This window comes from Capricornis sumatraensis, chromosome 3, assembly GCF_032405125.1.
Source record: "Capricornis sumatraensis isolate serow.1 chromosome 3, serow.2, whole genome shotgun sequence".
In the NCBI taxonomy this organism is placed as follows: domain Eukaryota; kingdom Metazoa; phylum Chordata; class Mammalia; order Artiodactyla; family Bovidae; genus Capricornis; species Capricornis sumatraensis.
Window position 1 is genome coordinate 7,865,597 of NC_091071.1, and position 22,261 is coordinate 7,887,857.

Below are 22,261 nucleotides of genomic sequence, written 5' to 3' on the forward strand. Positions count from 1 at the left end.
ACCATTTGCAACTTTACGGATTCAATCCAAGAGGTTAGGAACTGGGTAATTGCATTGAGAATATAAGGGCCAAACAATAGCACTGCAAAGAGCATGATGAGAGGACCTGTTAAAGGGAGAAGCCACAAGGGCCAGCTCCAGATATTGCTCTAGTTACCCCAGGAATAGCTAGTTTTTCTCTCCTTTTTACGATTTGTTCCCTTGGCTGTTGGGCCATGTCCCTGACTATTTCTGATTGGTTTACATAAAAGCAGCATTCTTCATTCAAGAAGAGGCGGAGTCCTCTCTTTTCAGCTGTCAGTAGATTTAGCCCGCTCCTATTCTGTAAAACCACCTCAGCCAGGGAGTCTAGCTGGTCCTGTAAGGACCAACGACAATACCGATTAGGGATCGAGGCCAGGGTTGACAATGAAAATCCATCAATATTTTGATAGCCAGATCCTCAGGCTTCCGCCATGCATTGACCAGCCAGCTGCCAGGGCGTGGCTGGAGCAAGGCTGAAGAATCCTCAAGCTTCTGTCGAGCATTGACTACTCAGCTTCCAGAGTGACTAGAGCAGGGCTCAGCATCCTTCGTGGGTGAGGGCTGTTGTCTTTGGAACTGGACCTTGAGGAAGTTTTTGGGGTCCTGAGCTGCTTTCCAGGTGTCCTCATCACAGGAAGCTGCTGCCTTCTTGACTCGGTGCGGTGGGATCCAAGGGATGGCACCTATAACTTTAACGGCAGTAGGGGTTGCCAGGATGACCTGTCCAAACTGGCTGAAGTGGGGGTTTTTTTGTCTTATCTTTAACCCATGCCTCATCTCCTGGCTGATAAGGATGAACCCAATTGCCCAAAGGAATCGGTGTCCTTTCTAAGATTTCTTGGGTGATATGGCGGAAGACTTTTCCAGGGCCTGGAGGTGTCGGGACATCTCCAGGTCAGCTAGTTGTTGGTGGTCTCCCTTCAGCTTTTGTATCACTGGCGGTGGTCTCCCATATAAGATCTTAAAGGGAGAATAGCCTGAGGACCTCAGGGTGCATTTACAGAGAGAGATGAGAGTGCACAGAATGATAGGGCAGCTTATTCTAGCACTGTCTGGGTGATGGCCAGGAGATATTCTTGTCGTACTACTATTTGGAGAAACTTAACAAGAAGTTAAAGATATATGGCCCAAAGATTAATAGAAGTAGGAAAGCTGCTGGGGGGCCTAGCCAGGAGATCCAGGGCCAGACATTGGTTTGTGACATTAGTGTTTCTCTAGGTATGAGAGGATGTAAGAATTTGGACTCATAAAAATCTTTACCTAAAAACATCTGACTATCTGAAGGCCTGTTTTTCCAGGGTTTTCCCAGAGCACGGAGTGTCTTATTCTTTGTCTCCATCCTGAACTCCTTTCAAGAGGGTGTTGAAGGTCAGCATCTTATAGTGGTCACAATTTAATTTTTGTAGAGGCAGCTGGCAAGGGCCAGCTTCCAGTCAGCAGGGCCCCTTCATAGCCACATATTTGACCATGTTTGGGGGGCATTTCAAGGTCATTGTGTCCCATGGTTCTGGGAAGGCTCATTCCCAGGTCTAACAAAGATTCCATTGACAGGCCACTCAATGTGTTGTCACTAGAACAGGCCTTGTAAGTAGCAAAAGTCTCTGGACCATACCTGTCTTACTAGGCTCTTGGTCCAGGAAAATATTTCCTCCTGTTGCTTCTTCCCACATCTAGAGTTACATTATTACAGTTATTGATCTCACATGGAACTGCATATCAGCATTTATCACAGGCTCAGTCACACATTTGGTAACGTAAGAAATAATCTTCTGAAACAAGCTACATAGAAAATAATATAGCTGGCAGTTATTAGTAAGGTCACAAGTAAGAATTTAAGTCAAGAACTTTCATTGGGTATAGCCCAGTATACCCCAGGTCATCTGACTCAGTTACATGATTATAGCCAAGTGTTAATCTCCTGGTTGTACATCATGGAGCATCTGACCTTTATCCAAAGACTGGTTACTGAGTTAAGCTTTAGAAACAATCTTAGAGTTTCCTTTTTAATAACTTAATTAAACCTTTTGGCAATATAGCATGACAAGGAACTATCTCAGAAGTGAGTCTTAGTAAGCACAGACCTTAATTAACAAAACTAGAATTTAAAATTCAGTGAAACATAATTTTTTCTTTCTTCAGAGAACTCATTGTGACGGCAGTAACACTGTAGCCAGGGAAGGCTTAATGCCATCAGATAAAGATGAGGTCTGTCAGGGAGCTGGGAAAAGCCCAGGGGCCTTCTTAGATTTCCGTAGCCCTGGCTCTTTGGTTTTTAGCTGTTGTTTATCCATTTTTAATTTCCTGATTTAGGAGCAGACTATTGCCATGTTTTAAGGACCTCAAGATAGCAAAAGTCTAACCATGAGGGGTTATTTTTTTGTAGAAGCAGAATGAACTTTGTCTACACGTACCATAATTTTAAATAATGTTTATTTACTTTAGCAAAGTAACACAAAGATTTTAAAAACAAATCTAAATCACTTAAAGGCAAAGAAATTAATAATTTGTTATCAAAAGCTGCATTCTAAGAAAACTTTGTTCTCTAAACAGAGAGAAGACCAAATTCCAGTCTGGTACCAGCTTACTGTTAATAACAAAATTTGTTTATCTGCTTAATCTTAGAAAGTCTTCTCCATAAATCTTGGAGAACTAGCAGTATTTTTCCAAAGGCATGAGAGTAAAACCATAGAAGGCATGTTTAGAATCTGAGTCTATTGCAGTTGACAAAGAAACCTGGTCATAACACTTTAATATGATAACTAGAATTATAACTGACTATATTTTATCAGGGCATATCAGATCTATATGAATTTCACATAATTTTAGGATATCTATATTAGTAACATCAACCATACAGTATAAGATTTTTCACCCCTTTAACAGTACTTCCCATGTAATTTAACACATCCAGTGAACCCAGGTAGCTTAATAGCTCTTTGGGATGTTTCAGGGGCCCTCTGAAGCATCCCAAAGTTAGCTAGAAGTCAAGTTATTTAGGAAGTTTTTTCAATAAATGTCAAAAGGGTTTATAACTATATTCAGTCAGGTAGGATCATATAAGTTGCTGTGAAATAATACTTATTTACTTAGCCAAAGTTAACAAAAGATTTCAAAGGTAAATACAGAACAATTAAGAGGTAAAGAAACTTAAATCTATTATTAAAAGCAGTTCAACATCTGAAGAAAGTATGTCCTCTTAACAGAGAAAAAGGCCAAATTCAAGTTTTGCACCAGCTTACTTTAAACTCATTTAGGTAAACTTAATTAAATTTACTTTAAACTTAGTCCTAACTATGCACAAAACTTTTTTTAGGGTCCACTTTCCACAAACTTTTTAATCACTTTCTATAACAGCCATCTGTAAGTCAGAACTACTTTCCTTTTCCTTTATAAAATGTAATTTTATTTCTTATACCTTCTTTATTAAAACATACATCCTACATCCTTATTAGATTAGCAAACAAAACATTAATATTAGATATTTAATATTGAATATTTCCCAGTTCACATGAATCTGAAATTTGTTTAGGTTAACTTTTCTTGTATTTAGAATTGTTTGATTTGTAAGTGCTTTCTTTTCTTTAGGCCAATTAAATTAGAACTCATTTACAACTTCAACAATATTATCAGAAAAAAAAAAAAAAAGACATACGCTGAGACATACATAAATCCAGACAGACAGACAGACAGAGATCTTATAGTTCTCAGTGTGAGATTTAAAATCTCTCTTTGACTCCTTTTCTCTTCTTTGCTTGAAGTTCTAATTTGCCCAAGGCCGAGGTCTCAGGCAAAGTGGGCTGTGTATTTCAAGGACATGGAAAGGGTTAACTTCAAGCTTTTTCCTAGGCAGGCCTTTTAACAAGCTAGTTATTTTTAATTGCATATGCAAAAAGAATTGGTTTCGCAGTTTCCAAAAAGAAAAATTTCTCTCTCTGTTCAGTCAGCAATCACACACTCACAATCATTCAGAGGGTATCACAATGCCTCCCTTCTCCAGAGTCCCCAGGTTTCCTTAACTGTTGCTGCCTTCCTGGGAGCTCCAAGGAGGTTATCAGTCACAATGCCTTCCTTCCCTGGAGTCCTGTCAGGGCTTGGCTGTCCAGAGAGTTGGTCAGAACACTGGTCCGAAAGAGAACCCGGAATACCATCAAGTGGCATGCCTCCTGTTGGTCTCGGGGTTCCTTCGCTCTAGCCAGGCTGAGCCACCCACCAGTCCAGTGGCTCAAGGGGCTGGCGTGCTTGGAATCTCGCTGGGCCCTCCAGAAATGTTACAGAAACCAGTAATCGAGAAACCAAGCACCACACTCGGAGAGTTGGAGAACTCAGGTTTATTACGCCGGCGGGCCCAGAGGAGTTAACACTCCAAGCTCTGAGCCCTGAACAAAGGGGTTGCAGAGTTTTTATAGACAGACTGTAGTAGGCAACACTAGCTGCTAATAGGCTGGTTTAAAGGAGGGGGATGCCTGACCTTTACACGGACAGGCATGATGAAGCAGGTTTGCAGGGGCTGAGCAATTGCGAAGAGCAGGACAAGGGTGAGTGAGATAAGGTGTAGCTGCTAGTAAAGTCCCCACGTTCTGAGACTACGTGACCTACGTGATCCAGACTTTGCAAAGAGCCAGCTGAGTTACAGAGGCAGAAGGAACAGGAGGTGATGTAAAATTTTAACTTTTCCTCTTCAGGAGCACCAGTGCGAGTGTGCGTGTGGTCGCTTCAGTCGTGTCCGACACTTTGCAACCCCACGGACTATAGCTCCTCTGTCCATGGGATTCTCGAGGCAAGAATACTGGAGTGGGATGCCATGCCCTCCTCCAGGGGATCTTCCCCACCCAGGGATGGGCCCACGTCTCCTGCATTGGCAGGCGGGTTCTTTACCACTAGCGCCACTGGGGAAGGCCGCTAGACCACCAAGGAAGTCCCAGATCCCACATCTTCTGAGCTGAGCTCAGGGCATACACAGGACCAGCCCAGCCTCAGACTTCGGTCCTCCCTCTGCCCTGCTCCTGACGGTACAACCCAGGCAGCCTACTGAGCTTCCACCCCTGCTTCCTCATCACTTATTTTGCGTTTCCAACAGAGACTGCAGCCTCAATCCTTCACCTCCTATGGACCTCATACCCCAGCTGTGTCCTAGAGGATGGTCTGAGCCCCTAGACCTATATTCCAGTTGGAGCACTGACTGCACCCAGGCTCTGACCCCTGCCTGCCCCCGGCCATGGCCATGGACTCTGGGTCTTCCTGAGAGCCGGCAGCTCTCTCCATTTTGCAGCCTGGCTGGCTTACTTGAGTGGCCCTGGCCCCCAGGCTCACCTCCATCACCATCCGTCTCCTCCTGAGGCCCCATGGAGCCTCTCTGGGCTCAAGCTGTGGAGGCCAGCTCCCCACCCCCGCCCCGGCCTGGGTCTTGAGCTCGTTTGCTCTCTGGTGCCTGTGGTCACTCAGATGGCCCTCCAGGACTACTGGGTGCACCCAGGGAGCTCTCTTTATTTTTTTTTTTAATAATTTTATTTATTTATGATTTGGCTGCACTGGGTCTTAGTTGTGGCACATGGGATCTAGTTCCCTGACCCCAGATTGAACCCCCTTCATTGGGAGCTTGGAGTTTTAGCCACTGGACCACCAGGGAAGTCCCAGGTCTCTTCACTTCTTTTGAGGCTTTGCTGCCCAGTTGCCAAGCAGGAGTAACGGCACCTCTTCTCAGGGCTGGCCTGAGGATTACCTTGTCAAAGGTTTGGCACCAGCTCTGCCACACATCAAGGGCACCGGCGGAGGAGCTGGCAGCCTCACGATCGCTCTTTCTGACCAGACAGGAGGACCCAGACACAGCCGTAGAAGTCAGGTCCATCCTGTTGCCAGCTGCAAGGGCGCGAGCCAGCAGGGTGAGGGTGAGACGCGGACGGGCTGACTCTGGGTCGTGGCCTGGCAAAGTGGAGGCGTCCAGGAGACACCTGAGATGGGGGGGGGGTGTGCATGTCAGGGAGGCGGGCGGAAGATTTAAGAGATCAGAGCTCAGGGAACCAGCGGTGGCAGGGTGGATGGACTGGGCAGCGCCCTGGCCGACAGGTCCAGACCCGCGCTGCCAGCTGGGCCAGCACCACCCTTATCCCAGGTGTTTATTTCTCTGTGGGCCTCCCTCCAGGTTCGGCGGGGCCCTGGAGGGCTGGGACCCGCCTTGGCTTTACGCCTGCTCCAGATCATGGTGTCCGAACACGGAGCCTGCACCAGGGAGTAGAGACTGGGAAGCTGGGCAGTGTGCGGGGAGATGGTTGTGGGTGGGTGCTCAAGGCCCTGCCCTGCAGGCGCTGCTCCTTTCAGGAACCCGGGCAAAGCCCGGCTGAGCAATCAGAACAGGGTCTGTCTTGGCCACAGCCCCAGGCTCTAGGACCTTGTTGGTGAAGACTGTAAGGTCTCTCAAGACCTTGAGCAGTTCAGACTGAGCTCCAAAGCCTGCATCTTCTTCCTCCCTCCCCAAGGTCTTCCCAGACCCTCCTTCATCAGGGAGACAGTGAGTGGGTAGAAGAGGGTGGTAGGGAGGGCAGAGACAAAGGAGAGGGCCAAGGCAGGCGTGGCCGTTCCTGGCAGGGACAGGCAAGGTAGGCCCTCCTGCGGCCACCGCTTCCCACATCAAGTCTTTGCCTCTCTCTTCCACCAAAACCTAAGCCACACCTGCTCATCGCTCTCTGCAGGGCACTCTCGGACCTGAGGACCCAGGTCCCATGCTGCCTACACGGGCTGGGCTGGGGGAATCGCCCCTCAGAAAGCCACCAGGGGTGGCCACACCTCCCCTCACGTCTACCTGGTCCAGCCCCTCTATGATGAAGTTAGGAATCTGAGCTCCCAGGAAGCCCTCTCCCCCAGCCCTGCCCTGTCTTCCCTCACCTGCCCCCTTGCTCAAGTGGTTCCTGAGTGCCCAAGCCTGGGTCAAGTGCCTCTCATAATTTCCCCTGCTCCCCCTCCAGCCCTGGGCGTTTTAACTCCGGTGAACAATCACTGCTTCTCTCTTCATGAACAAGGGGTACAGGAGGGCAGGGCTGTGCCCAGTGACAGATGATACTGCACCCACAGGACCCAGCCTGGGGCCTGGTGCCCAGCAGGCCCTCAGCAAACATCAAACCAGCACCAACCCTTCTTCCTTCACAAAACCAGCAGGGTCTGAGGCAGTGGCGGGCAGTGGCTTCAAACTTTATTTGAGAAAAACAGAAGGCAAACGTATCAAAAGAACATAGAGGTTTGGCGGGTGAGGATGGTCAGTGATGGCTACTTGTGGGGTGGGCCGCTGGGCAAAGGGCCTTTACTTGTTTGCCGGCTGTTCGGACTTTCCGGCTTCGGGGCCGCCAAGCTGGGCACGCGCCTGGAAGGTGACGGGAATGGTGATCTCGGCCGACTGGGTAGCTGACTTGGGCAACGGGGCCTCCACGGTGAGTGTGCCCTCAGGGGACAGAGAGGAGGAGACCAGGGTGGGGTCCACACCGGGGGGCAGCCTGGACAGGCAAAGAGGGTGAACAAGAGTTACACACCAGGGCGTCCCCGCGCGCCCCTCTCCCGCCCCCCGCCCCCCAGATCCGGAGCCAGGACTCACGTGTATTTGCGAGTGAAGCAACGGGAAATGTAGCCGTGCTCGTCCTGCCTTTCCTCGTGCTTGCCTGGGAGGAGGGGGAGGGGAAGTAGGTCAGAGGAGGCGGGGAGGGGCGGCCTAGCCGCTGGCTCGCAGCCAAGCGCGCCCCACCTGGCGGCCAGGACTCCGGGCTGGCAAGACTGACGGAGGGATCTGGGTGCCCGAGACTGTCCCGGGAACTCAGAAGCTTTTGGAAAGTTCGGGTTCAGGGGCTTGGCGAGTGGGGGGTGGGGGTGGAAGCGCGGCTCGGGGCAGGCGCACACGCCCCCGCCGCGGACCCGGGCTGGGAGCAGGGACCGTGACGGGGCGGGGGGGGGGGGATGGGGGGCAGGGCGGGGGGGGGGGATGGGGGGCAGGGCGGGGAGAGCGACGCCCTCTTCATACAGACTGCGGGCCCGGGTGGGTGGGGCGCGGGGGGGGCCTGGTCCCTTGGGGGCCAGGTCCTCAGGTCCGAGGGCTGGGGTTGAGGGGAGTCTCCGCTGGAAGGGGGCGTTGCTTTCCTTAGTGGAGACTTTTTAGGGCTAAAAGATCCCTTAAGAACTCCAGCAAACCCCAACTCCAGAGAATACAGACCAGGGGTAGGGCTAAGAGGCCGGGCCCCGCTCCGGGGGCTCCCCGCCTTCCCCCCCACCGCCCGTCCTCGGCTAAGTTTTCACTTTCCAGCGGCCCCCTCTCCCGGCTCCTCGCCCATGTTTCAACCCAGGGCTCTTCCCCGGGACCCGCGAGAGGCGAGGGGCCGGCGTCCCTGGGGCGGGGGCCGGGGGGTGCTTACCAGTGATCTCCACCACGCCGTCCTTGGTCTTGACCGTCAGCTCCTCGGGGGCGAAGTGGTTGACGTCCAGGGACACGCGCCAGCGGTCGGCGGTCTGCTGGATCTCGGAGACCCCGCTGCTGAGCTGTCGGCTGAGCGCGCGGTTGTAGGCGGGACCCTCGATCGCTGCGGCGGGCAGCGCGCGCACGTAGCCCGGCCATCCGCTGTGGCTCAGCCACTGCGACCACTCCTCGGGCAGCCGGGGCAGCCCGAAGGCCTGGTCGAAGAGGCGGCTGTGGGCCGGATACCAGTCGCGGAAAGGGTCCCAGCTGGGGCCCCTTAGGAGCGAGAAGGGCACTCGGCGCTCGGCCATGCTGGCTAGTCTGGGTGCGTCCGGAGTAGGCTCGGAGAAGCGGGAGAAGTGGCGGGCGCCGGACCCCGTAGCGCTTTTATGGGTCTCCAGCCGGGTATTTTTAGCAGGCGGTGCTTCAGGTCTCTATTAATGGCAATGACGGGCCAGGGGGCAGCCCCTCCCCCTGCATTCCCCCAACTGCATACCGGGGCGCGGGGCGGGGCGAGGAAGGCCCTGCCCACATCTGGAACCTTCTCTTGTTCGAGAAAACAAATGACTAGAGCCTCGATGTCGGAGCACTGCCCACTGCTGGACGCTCGGAGGCCTGGGTGCTAAAGCGCTGGGCCGCTATCTGTGGACAGTCGGGGAGGACAAAGCCGAGAGGGAGAGAGAGAGAGAGAGAAAGAGGTCGAGCAGTGAGTCCCAAGGGGAGAGAGAGAGGTCTAGCAGTGAGTCCCAGGGCGCACAACTAGCAACTGGCAGAGCCAGCCAGGATTTGGAAGGCAGTGTGTCTGTAATATAATGCCTTAAGAAGCAGCGTGGTTAGGGCGGTCTCGGGAGGTAGACCGCCTGAGTTCACATGCAGGTTCTGCCACTCACTGGATGAACTTGTGCAAGTTCAGAGTCTTTTTGCCTCAGTTTCCCCATCGGGAAAATGGGATGATGGTGGTGATGATAATGCTTTCATCGCTAGGTTGGTTTGAAGATTCAGCCTCAATGCAAGTAAACATTTTAGTCCAGGGTACACGATAATGAATATATTGTTATTATTAGCCCCCTGAAGTTGAAGGAGGGGGCAGGAAGGAAAGCATGTATGTGTCCCTGTTGCAGAGGCAATGGTATGTGTAGGTTTGGCCGTTTGCCCACTGAACCCCAGTGGAGTAGACTCAGATCACAAACCTTGAGGGTCAGTACTGAGAAGGGGTCAGGAAGAAGGTTATGGTCAAGTCTCCCCATTATATCTAGTTTTCTGGAGGAGCCCTAGAGAGGGGAACTTGAAATGCAGCAACGTTGAATCTAGTCAGGGCTTTGCTGTTTGTGTGATTTGGGCCAATGCTCCTTTCCCTGTTGGCAGGTTATTACCTCGAGCCTGTTCTGTTGAATATTCCCGCAGACGGAGAGGGGGCAATTCCTTCAAGCTTGCCTGGAGCCTGAGGCCCCCCCCTCCTCCTATCTGACCGCCTGTAAGATCCACGCCCCCACTACCCTCTCTGGGAAAAGATGCTGCCCCTAGCTTCCTGCCATAATCCTAACAATCTCTCTCTCCTGCCTTCCTTCTCCTGACATGTGTCCTGTATCCTTCCTTTTTCAATGAGGAAACAGGTTTGGAGATGAGGTGATGGGCCCACAGTCTCCCGTAAGCCACTAGCAGAGGAAGGCTCTCGTCTCTAGTGCTCAGGGCTCTTCCCCTGGTCAAGCTCCCACCTTGGACTCCTCTTGTTTTCTCTTCTCCCGAGACCCACTCTGCTTGCTGCCTGCCCCCCCCCTCCCCGCCCCGCCCCGACCCCCAAGGGTCTCAGCTTCAGGAAGCCCCAGGCCTTGGCTCCCTGGCACTCCCAGCTCCACCCAACTCAGCTCTTAATGTCAGGGTGAGGTCAGGAGCCAGGGAGGGCCGTCATCCGCTCCCTGCCTGCCCACCTCGGCCCAGACTGGAGCCCAGGTGCCCCACCCTCGCGGGAGCTGTCACGTATAATCACAGATGCTTTCAAGTTCAGCCTAGCCACGCTCTGGGTGGGGGCTGCCTGCCTGGCCGCCAGTACCTTGCAGACAGAGGCTCCTTTGAGAGCTTCCTTCGATTTGCCTGAAACCAGGGTGGGGAGGTTCCATCCCTGTTGCCCCAGCCAGAGGAAGTTGTGCAACCCACAGCGCCTCCCCCAGCACTCGGCCCATGGCGGCAGGGGTGGCATAAGACAGAACTTTCACATCTTACTTTTTTTTTTTTCCCACACAACAAGACTTGTAGGATCAGAGCTCCCCAACTAGGGGATTGAACCTGGGCCCTTGGCAGTGAAAGCGTGGAGTCCTAACCATTGGACCACCAGGGAATTCCTCACGTCCATCTTTGGTTGGTCACTTCTTGAGGGACTCTGATCAGAGCTGCCAATCACAAGGGAGGGGACCTGGGTGGCTCTAGGTGGTGGTAAGGGGGTGAACGAGGGAGAAACTGGGTTTTGGGGTCAGACTGGGTGGGGTGTGAATCTGCTGCTGTTCACTGGCCTGCTGACCTCGCTGAGCCGGCACGTCCCCCTCTGCAAGCCGCAGATAACAACACACCCATCTTTCAGGGCTGTGCTGAATCTATAACATGATAACTCCAGCGAAGAGCCTGGTGCTCAGAAGTGTTCATTGTTATAATAACAAAGGAGGAAAGAGGGCCTTTAATCTTGGATACTGAGGCTTAGATTAATGAGAAATAACTGGGTGGATGCACCTTACAGCACACTCAAGAATCTTATCAGGGTCTTATTTTGGAGATGAGAAAACTGAGTCACAACTGGCCTAAGGTCACAAGGCTGGTGATGGGTGGAAGGATTGGAACCTGGGGCCTCCTGCCTCTCCGGCCTGGGAAGTCCATCCAGGGAGGGCTGTGGGCTGAGGAGTGCAGCCCAGGGTTACCTGTGGGACAGGGAGGGTGGGGCTGGCCTCTCTGGGTTCACTTCCAGCCCTGACCAAGCAGAGCACCCTTCTTCCAGGGGACTGAGCTGCCTGGGGTAGCTTTCTGGGGATTAAGGGGATAACTCCACCGCCAGGGATTTCCCAGATGCCAAGGGGTTGGGGAGCAGGTGGGCACTGCCGGGACTCCTTAATCATAGGGTCCCCTCCCTTCATCCCTCGCCTCAAAGTCTGGAGTACCCTGCAGCAGCCTGGAGACTAGCCTCCCAGCCTCCTGGCCCTGTGCCAGAGGCCTCAGCCACATTAGCCACTCCCTTGGCAGGCCTTTGCCAACTGCGGCTGTTCCAGCCCCTCCTTCCCTTGGCCCAGCCTCAGAGAAAGCTCGAGAGTGTTCAGGCAGCTACCGGAGCTCCCAGGAGAGGCCTGACAGCTGATGAATTGCCAGTCGCTGGGCCTGCTGGGAACTAAAAATGTGGGCAGCCGTAATTAGAATGGGGGTGGGAGGCACTGGGTCTCTCTGGAAGCATCTAGATACTTCTCCTGCAGGAGTTCATTTCCACAAACCCAGCTCCTAACTGAGCCTTTGGCTTCTGGCTGGCCTGGGGGGTCACCTCATCACCATCTCTGAAGTGGGGGGAGGGGCGCCAAGGAAGGGCCGGAGGGAGGGCTGGGGTTCCATCCTCTTCTTCCTGCCCTGCCACCAGCAACAAGAATCCGTCAGGCTTGGGAGTCTGGGGACGTCCATGTCTCTGACTGTGACCTTGGCCAGGGGCCGGTCTCTATGACTCATTTGCTTCATCTGTACAGTGAGACCATCGGACTGGATGTTCTCGAAGACTCCTTCCAGCACTGGTGAATCAACAGATTCTCCTCCACTCTCTCCCTCCCTCCCCCGCCCCATCCTGCAGCCCCTCCCCCGCAGGGATGGGCATATGGTGAGAGGAGACAGAGGGGGCCAGAGGATGCTGAGAATCGGAATCCCTGGCGGGTAGTGGCCATTGGAGGTGGGAGCCCGGGTGGCTGGAGCACCCTCATGGGCTGGGTGTCCTGAAAATCCTTTCCCAGGTGGAGGGGAGCTTGGCAAGGGAAGGGCAGGTGCCTGGTGATGAAGCTGGTTTGCTGAATATGCCCTCAGCTAAAGAGAGGCTGGGGAGGAGGCCAGGGTGCTTCCAAGAGCGTTTCAGAGAGGCATGGGAGGGGGGTAGTCAGCTGGAGCCCCCAAATTGGGCATGAACACTTGTGACCTGCTACACTGGGTCTGGGGCTGTAAGAGACAAATTAAGTAAAGGGGGCGGATTTGCCAGGACACAGGAAAGCCTCGTCCAGCCTCCTGGCTGCTGTGTGTGTTGGGAGGGAGTGGACAGAGGGGTCCCTGAGGCCCCGCATGCAGAGGAGAGGACTACTATGCCCCAAATGCCACATCTTCCGAAGGTTCCCCCACCCCTGCCCCCATCTCCCCTCCTTGCTACCCGATATGGAATTCAAGTTTCCTGTTTTCCTGCCTGCCTTCCAGTGTTTTTCCCTTTTCCCAAGGTCAGAGCAGAAGAGTGCAGGCTCAACCCTCTGGGGGAGGGATGGCAGGGGAACAGGAGGGGGTGGGGTACCTCCCTGTCCTTTTCAGGGGAACAGGTGCCAAGTATCCAGTGAAGTGCTGAGGACGAGAGAGCTTCGGTCTTTCAGGCTGACAGGGACCCTCCCCCAGGGATTTCTCCTCTCAGTCCTGGCCAGTTTTGTATCCCTTCTGGCCTGGGACCAACCTGCAGTTTTTTCCCTTCTCTCTGTCGCCCTCTAGGGGTCTTCTTGCTGCCACCTCGCCGTTTGTCGCCACCCTCCCCTACAGTGGCCGGAACCCCTCATTTCTCAGTTCCCTCGTTCACCCCTCTACTCATTCAACAAACATCGCAAGGGTGCCTGTTTGGGGGATGCCAAGATAAGAAGGCATGGCCTGGGCTCCAGAAGCTCACAGATGTAGGGTGAGCAAGACACGCCAAGAAATAACTGCATCAACAGTTTGATGCTCTGGGACTTCCTTGGTGGCTCAGAGTTAAAGAATCCGCCTCCCGATGCGAGGGACTCGGGTTTGATTCCTGGTAAGGGAATTAAGATCCCACGTGCCTCAGGGCACCTAAGCCTGCAAGTTGAAACTACTCAGCACAGACGGTCTCTGGGCTCCGCAACATGAGAAGCCCCCAAGGTGCAATGAGAAGCCTTAGCACTGGGGCTGGTGGACCGCAGATGGGGAGAGAGCAGAAATGAGCCGGTCATGTTGCACAGTCCAAGGTCAATGGGCAACACCCCCAGCACTGAGCAGGACATCCCTAGAGTGATGAGGAGGCTGCACTGAGTTTCAGCAACCCCTGTCGAATCCACAGGTGTTTCTGGATCAGATCACCCTCCATCCAAAGGTCCTGGTCACTCATCCCATTTTGCAGATGAGGAAAATGTGCAGGTCAGAGATGGGGGCTCTAGCCAAGATACAAGCCGGGAGCTGGCCTCGAGTCGGGGGGCTGGAGTACAGGGACCACCAGTAGAGGGCTGAGCTCACAAGGCTGAGAGGGCACATGGTCCCCCAGCTAGTGGCTGGTGCAGCTGGATGTGGGCACCCCGTCTGCCCTGGCCCTGCGTTCCCCCTGGGCTGTCACCTCCCCTCTGTGGTCAGCAGAACAGAGGCCCCCAAAGAAGTCCTATTGGAGAAGGAAATGGCAACCCACTCGAGTATTCTTGCCTGGAAAAGTCCATGGACAGAGGAGTCTCGTGGGCTACCGTCCATGGGGTCGCAAAGAGTCGGACACAACTGAGTGACTAAGCAACAACAGTGCCACAGCAAAGACCCAGTGCTGCCAAAAACAAAAAACAAAAAACCCAAATTGCTTGATGCCCTAAAGGGAGGGACAGACCAAGGCTGGAGGAAACCAGGGGGAGTGAGTGGCCACTGCAGCTGGCAATCAGGAAGTCTCCTTGGAGGAGGAGGCAGCTGAGCTGGACCTAAACTGGGAGCTCCTAGGGAACTGGAGGACAGGGCATGTGGGGGGCCAAGGGACCCTCCAGGGAGGAGGGTCTGCTGGATTCCAGGAAAGGGATGGGAGCTGAGGTTGGAGGGTGGCGGGAGGAGAGGATGGCAGTTTCAGGGGCCTGGGATCACATGGTCCTGGGATCCTCGGGGTGGGGAGTTCTGCTTCATTAATTCCAGTACTGGGTCCTCAGAGCACATAGTAGGTGTTCAGTAAGCCTGTTGGGAGGAGTGAGGGAAGGGTCAGATCGGCATTTTAGATATGGTGGGAGGGGCAGGCAGGGATGGAAGGGGCAGGCCGGCTAGTGAGGAGGTGGGCATGGGAGGCAGGGTGGTGGGGAGAGGCCAGGAGCCGGGGGTAGGGTAGAAAAAGGAGTGGTACTGCCTGGTCACAGCCTGGCTGTGGGGTGTGGACGAGGAAGGCTGGGCAGGGAGGGCAGGGAAGGGGGAAGGCAGAGGGGCAGGGACAGCTGGGTGGGAGACAGGCTGGACTTGCGTGCCCACCTTCAGGCTGTTTCATGCCCCACCTGCCCCCTGCAAAAGAGTGGCATCTCTAGAGTAGGACCAAGTCTGCTCTCCCTGGAGCCCCAACCCCTGCCTGAAGCCCAGTTCTTGCTGGACCGGTGTAAAGGGTTAAGGAGATCACCAGTGCTTCTTTGAACAGCTTCTCAGATCAGAAACAGAGCCAGTGGCCAAAGGCCTCCTCAGGTGCCCCTTCCAGCCTGAGGGAAAAGAAACTAGAGAGGGGTCACGTGTGGACAGAGCCGTAGGCTTCAGAGCACGGCAACCCCTCCTCGGTTCTGCAGCCCAGAGCAGACCCAGGGCATCTCCTGTGCGGGGCCCTAAAGGACTGCAGAGTGTCTGAGATACCAAGCTGCCTGCAGATGCGGGCGTGACAGCCTCCTTTCAGATTCCCAAAGAGCAGCTGATTCAAAGCAAGGTTAGAATCTGTCACTCTAAGAGGAGAAGGAAGATGAGCAGAATGTGTGTGTTTAAATCTACATAAAAGAATCTGCCTGCCGTAATGCGGGAGACCTGGGTTCGATCCCTGGGTTGGGAAGATCCCCTGGAGAAGGGAATGGCAACCCACTCCAGTATTCTATCCTGGAGAATCCATGGACAGAGGAGCCTGACGGGCTACAGTCCATGGGGTGGCAGAGTCGGACACGACTGAGTGACTAACACATACAAGTAAAAGAAATAAATACAATGTGAGTAGCTGTTAAAAACAACAGCAAAAAGCCACACCAAGCTCTCCCTTTTCAATCCCCATCCTAGCCCCCAGCCAGGGCTGGACACACAGTGTTTTCTGTAAGTGGCCACCCATGGGTGACTTGCTATATGGCAGGCAGGCCCTGTGCCAAGCACTTTCAGGACAGTATCTCCCCTTTCGGCTTCCTCCCAGCCCCGAGTGGAGCCCGGATTCAGAGCCAGTGTTGTTCTGAGCTGTGTTCCAGCTGTTCTGAACATCCTACCTGTAAGGAAGGTTCTGCACATGGACCCTGCTTCCCCATTCACTGCTTAAGTGAGGCCAGGGATTGGGGGGTCGGGGAAACAGGGGTGTTCAAAGCCCACAGGGCGGGTCTTCCCTGGTGGTAAAGTGGATGACACTCCGTGCTCCCAATGCTGGGGGCCCAGGTTCCATCCCTGGTCAGGCTACTTAGATCCCACATGCCACAACTAAAATCCGGAGCAGCCAAATAAAAAAAAATAAATATTAAAGAAACAAAGCCCACAGAGCCTCCAGTCTGAGAGGAAGAAGGCCTTTTGGGGGCCCTGTTTTTCTCCCCACCGATCTGCAGACACATGCATGGAAGCAAGAGGTGGAGGTGCTGCACCCTGGTTCCTCGGTGCCCGCTTTTCTCCTGGGTCCCTCTCATTTCTCAGAGGGTAGGACCCCAGGACCCCCCTTTCCCTCCCTGCACTCCCCAGGTACTCAAATCCACAGAGGCCTGGTCTCACCACCTCCCATCTGGGCTCCAAGTGTTTATTATTTAGAGTCCAATTTCTATCCGCACCGCGGAGAAGGAAGGGGAAATCGGGGGTGGGGGTGGGGGGGTGGGGGGAGGAAACCCGGATCAGACCCCAGACCCCTCCCCCAAATGGAGCCCAGGGCATCTGCCCTGTTGGGCCAAGGAAGACTTTGTGAGATCCCTGAGGGCCCCGGGAGGAGGGGGCTGGGAGCAGCAGGAGAGGGCTGGGGGCTCACTGCTTCCCCGTCCATCCGTCCATCCGTCGGTGCCCCAGGCCACCGCCCTCAGTCTAGAGTCTACCCTTCCTTCGAAGGGCTGTAGCACCCCTCTCTGGGAGAGGAGGGACAAGTGCTCCCTCGGCTCCCTGCTCGCATGGGCATGCCCTGGAGTGCACATTATCCTATGCCCGCGCCATCTGGCCCAGGTCCCAGCCACTGGGCATGCCAGGACTCCGGAGCCTGCTCAGTCCTCCCACTGCACTGCTTTCCCCCCCGCAGGCTCCTCCTCTATCCCCCCTTCTCCCTTCTACCTCCTGACCCGGACCCCATTTGATCTCAGGGTCAGAGGCAGCTGGGGTCTGTAGGGCCCACCTTGGGTCACACAGACGGCCTGGCTGGTGAAGCCCTGGCCCAGAAGAGCACAGGGCAACGGCTGGAGGGGAGAGCCTGGCCTGGAGAGGTGGGACCAAGGGTGAGCTCCCTGGGCCTGCAGGCTAAGGCTCAGGGCCCCCACCGAGTCTGGGCACTCTTGGGCCAGGGAAGGGGTTTGCGGAGGCCGTGGGGCCAGCCTCTAGCCTGCAGCTAGGGTCCTCCTGCAGCCAGCTCAGAAGGAAGGGGTTCCCCAGCCTGGAGGGTGGTGCACCAAGGGTTAGGCCGTTCCTCCTTCTGTCTAACTTAGCTCCCACCTGCTGTCCCACTCCATGTCCGCCCAGAGGTGGAGAGGAACTGAGGGCCCTAGGGAGTGGCAGGGGAGGCTCCCAGGTCTGGCACTTTTAACAGGGTGTCCCTGGCTCCACTGGACTGAGGTCCTCAGCCTGGTGAGCTGGCATCAAGCAGGAAAGGGTGATGATCCCTGTGTTCAAAACGGCTCTTTGTTCCCTGGACTGCGTAGGTGAGCAGGAGGTGGGGTGGGGACCCTCCAGAAGCAGCAGAATCCGGCTCCTCTTTGTCTTCAGGGCACCCACCACCCTCAAGGTCTTCCCCAGTTCCGGGACCTCTTTGTAGCAGTGGGGTGCAGGCCCCACCGCCTCCCACGGCTCCTGGAGCCCTCGCCTTGCCCTGTGCCAGAGGGCATGAGGCTGGGTTCGCTGGGCTCAGAAGCCCCCACTCTCTGAGCTGCTCCGGCTGTGGTAGCTGGGAGTGGGGCTCTGGGAGGGACTTCGTGTGCGGCTGCGGGTCCGACTGCGGCTGCTGTAGCTTCCGTGGCTGTGGCCGGGGCTGGGGCTGTGGCTGGGGCTCCGGCTGGAGTAGTCACTGCTCAGGCAGCTGGAGGAGGACGAGGGGCTGGGTCGGTAGTAGGGGATGGGACGCTTCCGGGCACTGCCGGGAGGGAAAAGCCGATTACAGGCCATTAGGGGCCCTGAGCTCTGCCAGTCCCGGGCCCTCACTCTGGCTCTGAGCCCATCCCCATCAGTGGCCAGGGCTTGCCGGCCTCAGTTTCCCCTGATCTCCGCCTTGGAATTCTCCCCGCCTCCACCTCCACCTCTGCCCCCACAGGATTAGACAGGCAGTGGTTCCTAGCCAATTTCATGTTGATCGCTTTGTTTTTCCTGCAGGGAAAGGGGACCAAGTCTCTGCTTGATTGAAGCAGGTGCTTGATAAATATTTGTTGAATAAACGATACTTTTAAATATAGTCAACTCACATCAGCCAAGCTAAGCAGCAGCTTCTGTGCCTGGGAGGGTTTGTGAATACAGCTGAGTCCTGCTTCTTTGTTTCCCCAAAGAACTGAGGATTTTGGTTTTCAAGTCACTCAGAGGGAACAGGAGGAGGCCCCTGGCCACTGCTGCCCAGGCCCAAGGCCTTGGCCTAAGGCCCCCAGCCTCCCAGCCCCCCACACCTTACTCCACTACCTCCCCCTGGCCCGGAGTTAGTCTGAAGCCAGGAGACTGTGACCCAGAGGAAAGAAAATAGAGTTAAGGAGGCGACAGCGCCCCACTGCGTGGGGTTAATTCTGAGAAAGAAAACATGTATAAGTTAGTTGGCAGGGGAGGAGGAGGCAGCCTGGGAGCGGGCAAGAGTGGGTGCCAGGTGGAAGGCGTGGAGGTCTAGCTGTCTTAGGGCACCCTGCTTATGTGGGTATCTACTGGGGGGGTATCCCAACCTGGCAGGCTGGCCTCTAGCTCTGATAGGAGAACTGAAGCCCAGAGAGGCAGGCTTATCTCCTAAGGCTGCCCAGCAAGGCCAGAGCAGAGGCGGCCTCAGCATTTTGCCTGTGGTCCTTTACCCCATGTCAGGGACCTGGGGCTGCAGAGTGATTTCCACAAATGCAGACCATCCTCTCACCTGGAGACCCAGGCCCAGAGCCCCAGTCCTGACAGACTGTGTGGGCACAGTGGGAGGGATTGGCTCCTCTCTCAACTGCCCCAGAGACCAGACTGCTGTTGCCCCCTCCTCTAAATTCCGCCCCGGGGTGGGGGGTGCTGAGAAGTGAGCAGAAAGGGTTAGTGAGAAAAGGAGAGGCAGACAGACAGCTGAATAGAGCCAGTCAGCTCACATGGATATCTCCCCTGCGGCCTGTGGAGAGGGGGTCCACCCGGCCCCCAGGCTGGCCACAGGCCACTCAGCAGGCTGGACCTTAAGATGAAGGAGAGAAGGAGAGAGACATCATTGCCAGGAGGTGAATGAGGGGCGGGAAGGACGAGGGAGGGGCTCCAACAGGGATGGCTGGAACCTTCCAGAGCCGAACTCCTTGCCTGCTGCTGTCCCCAGACCGAGTACCGGCCCCTCCCCTCCAGGCCTCCCGGACGGCTTCCCGTCCGGAGGCCTCCCTCCTCCCGAGCCTGCCCCAGTCTTCGGGTCCCACCCCACCATTTCCCTTCCCCAACCCCCACCTTCTCTCCTCCGGCGCCCCCGCACCCGGCCCTGCACCAGGTTCAGTGGGTGGGGGAGCCCCGCGGTCCGGCCCCTGCCTACCTGGTGATGCGCCGCGGCTCCATGAAGCTGGGCGAGTCCCGGCGCCGCTTGCGGATGGGCGAGTAGCTGCGGGAGCGGCGCCGGGCGCGGGCGGCCTCGGCCTCGGCGTGCCTCGCGCGGCTCTCCCCGTCCTTGTCCCTGCGGGGCCCGGCCCGGGGTGAGCGACGCGGCCCGGCCGCCCCCGTCCGGTCCCGCCGCCGCCGCCGCCGCCACCCCTGGACCCGCACTTACCGACCCAGGGTTTTCTTGGGCGACGGCGAGCGGCTGGGGCTGCGGGCCCTCTTCTCCGCCGAGCGCGAGCGGGATTTGGAGGGCGAGCGGCTGGAGCTCCAGGAGCGCGGGTGCGGGCCCGGGCTGCGCGACGAGCTCCTCCCCTCGGGCCCGCCGTGCCTGCCCGGGGACGGCGAGGTGCTGGCGGGCCGGGCGCGCGGGGCTCGCTCCTTGGCCCTGGAGGAGGGGGCACGGCGACAGGAGGGGGACTCTCAGCTGGCAGAGAGTGGGCCCTGAGCAGGGGAGGGGGGCCCCGGGTGACAGGAAAGGGAGTGAGGGGGCCCCCTCGAAGGGAAAGGTCTTGGGAAGGTAAGGGGTTCTATGGGGTTGGCGAGGGGACGGGGGTGGTGTTGGGGGAGGGGGAGGGAGTGGGTTCCAGGAGGAGGGAGGGGGGGCTCTGCTGCGGGGAGAGGAAATCAGTGAGGAAGAGGCCTTTCCGTGCCGTCGAGGGAGAGTGATCTTGGGGTTGGAGGGACTCGTAAGGAAGGAGGGTTTGCTAGCGTGGGAATAGGGCCTGGATTTTAGCGGGGAGATGGGGAGAGGTCTGCTTGGGGGAGGAGGGAGGGAGGGGGAACTCAGTGCGTGGGGAGGGAGGACCACCAGGGAGGGGGGAGGGCTCCGTCGAAGGAGGGTGATCCGCGGGGTGGGGGTAACTCGGTACGTGGAGAATGACGGGGGCGAGGGCCTGGTGGGCAGAGCGGCTGGCGGGGGTAAGTGCTCAGTGCGGGGAGGGGAGCCCCGGGCGGGTCCCAGGGGCCGAGCCCGCTCACCGTTTCCCGTGCCCGCCGTGGCCTCGCTCGGAGCCGGGCTCGGGCCCGGGGCCGGGGGCGCCGCCGCCCGAGTCGCTGCTGGAGCGGGCCCTGCTGAGCGAGCGTGACGAGCCCCGGGGCGGCGCGGGCCGGGCGCGCCGGCGGCCCCTGCGGCGGGGCGCGGACGCCGAGGACCGCGATCGCCGCCTCCGCCTCCGCCGCCGCCGCCGCCTGGCCGCCCCGCCCGCCGCGCGGCCTCCTCTGCCCCGCGACGACGGCGCCGAGCGCGGGCTCGGGCTCTCCTTCCCCCGCGCGGGCGGCGTGGCTGCGCCGGCCTCCGCCTGGTCGCGGGCCCTGGGCGAGGGCGAGCTGGGCTTCTGACGGGGAGAGAGGCAGAGAGGGCACGGAGCGGGGTGGAGAGGGGACGGGGCGGGGGCGACAGGGGCGGGCAGAGACGGGGCAGAGACGGAGAGTCCAGAGGGGGGCAAGACAGAGCCGAGCAGAGAGGAAAGAGAGGGGGAAGAGGTTAGCGCAGCAGAGAGAAAGAAGAGGACAGACGGAGAGGGCAGATCCAGAGGAGGAACCAGAGAGGGCGAAGGGGGAGAGAGCGGGCGGGTGGGGTGGGGGGAGAGAAGGAGAGGGAGCTTTCACCGGGCCCGGGCCGGGGGCCTGCCAGTCCCGGAGCATCGCACACACGGTTCCCCGCGCCTGCCCTGCCTCTGCCTCTCCTGAGTGTCCACCTTCTGGCCTCAACAGTGCAGCTCATGCAAGGTTCTCGGCATGCAGAACACAAGAGGGACGGAGCGGTGGGGGCTGGGGCGGGGCTGACAGGGAGGGGCATCCAGGACGGGCACGGGGTGGGGGCTGGCATTGCCCCCGCCCCTCGACGGGATGGAGGATCCCGGCAGAGAGAAGAGAGAGGGCGGGCACCGGGGAGGCCGGGCCAGGGCCAGCCCACCAGGCCAGGCCGCCCAACGCGTGGGGGTGGGTGTGGGGGTGTGGGGTGGGGGGGGCACACGGCACACAGATGGGGTGGGGGCGGGTCGGGACAACTGAACTCAAAACTGAACCGAAGAAAGGGAGGAAAAACAGAAATTAAAAAAAAAAATCCACAAATGTCATTAGATACCAAAAATCAAAAACAATGTCTGAACTCCTGGGGAACTGACATTTTTCTGTTAACATTTTTTTCTTTCTTTGTTTTCCGACCCTGCAGAGATCTGTGGAGCTGTCAGTAGCACCCGACTGTCTTTCTGTTTCTCTCTTTTCTTTTCCTTTCTTTTTCTTTTTTTTTAAGTTCTGATTTTTTAAGTCCCTCTTGGTTAACGTCCACTTACCAATAAAGTGGCACTTCCTCCTTTAGTAGGTAAGATGTGTAAGAGAAGGGAAAAGTGTGGTAGCGTAAGTTCATCATTAGATTCACAAAAATGCAAGAGAGATAGAGAGAGAGAGAGAGAGAAACGCAACCACCCCATTCTAGGCCGGGAGGAGGCCACGCCGCCTCTGGAGGAAGGATGGGTAGCGCCTGGCTCCTTGGGCCTGTGCCCAGGGGTCACCTCTGGAGTGACCGCTGGCTAGAGATGTGGAATGTTTTTACTGAAAGTGGACTCAGGACACAAGGATTGGGCTACGGAAAACCGGAAAGGGCCCTGGCTGGGAAGCAGGGCTCTGAGAGCCTGCCACTACCGACCTCACTGAGTGACCTTGGCCAAGTCGCTTGCCCGATCTGGGCCTCAGTTTCCCATCCACAAAATGACAGGGCCAGACTTT

The 22,261-nt window shown here is 56.6% G+C and overlaps 2 protein-coding genes across 2 annotated transcripts in view; both read right to left on the minus strand.

The window, feature by feature from the left end:
- Window positions 1–7,199: 7,199 nt before the first annotated feature.
- On the minus strand, window positions 7,200–8,890 carry HSPB1 (heat shock protein family B (small) member 1). Its single transcript, XM_068968019.1, has 3 exons — window positions 8,412–8,890; window positions 7,604–7,667; window positions 7,200–7,505 (listed from the first exon to the last, which is right to left on the minus strand). The coding sequence occupies exons 1-3, from the start codon at window positions 8,761–8,763 to the stop codon at window positions 7,316–7,318; spliced, it is 606 nt and encodes a 201-aa protein (XP_068824120.1). The 5' UTR covers window positions 8,764–8,890; the 3' UTR covers window positions 7,200–7,315.
- Window positions 8,891–17,650: 8,760 nt separating this feature from the next.
- The window catches only part of SRRM3 (serine/arginine repetitive matrix 3), a 30,187-nt gene continuing 25,576 nt past the window's right edge, over window positions 17,651–22,261 (minus strand). Inside the window, exons 11-14 of the mRNA XM_068969623.1 lie at window positions 20,513–20,868; window positions 19,704–19,919; window positions 19,473–19,610; window positions 17,651–17,876 (exon numbers count right to left, since the gene is read on the minus strand). Coding sequence (XP_068825724.1) covers window positions 17,651–17,876; window positions 19,473–19,610; window positions 19,704–19,919; window positions 20,513–20,868 — 936 coding nt within the window. The remainder of the gene's footprint in view (window positions 17,877–19,472; window positions 19,611–19,703; window positions 19,920–20,512; window positions 20,869–22,261) is intronic.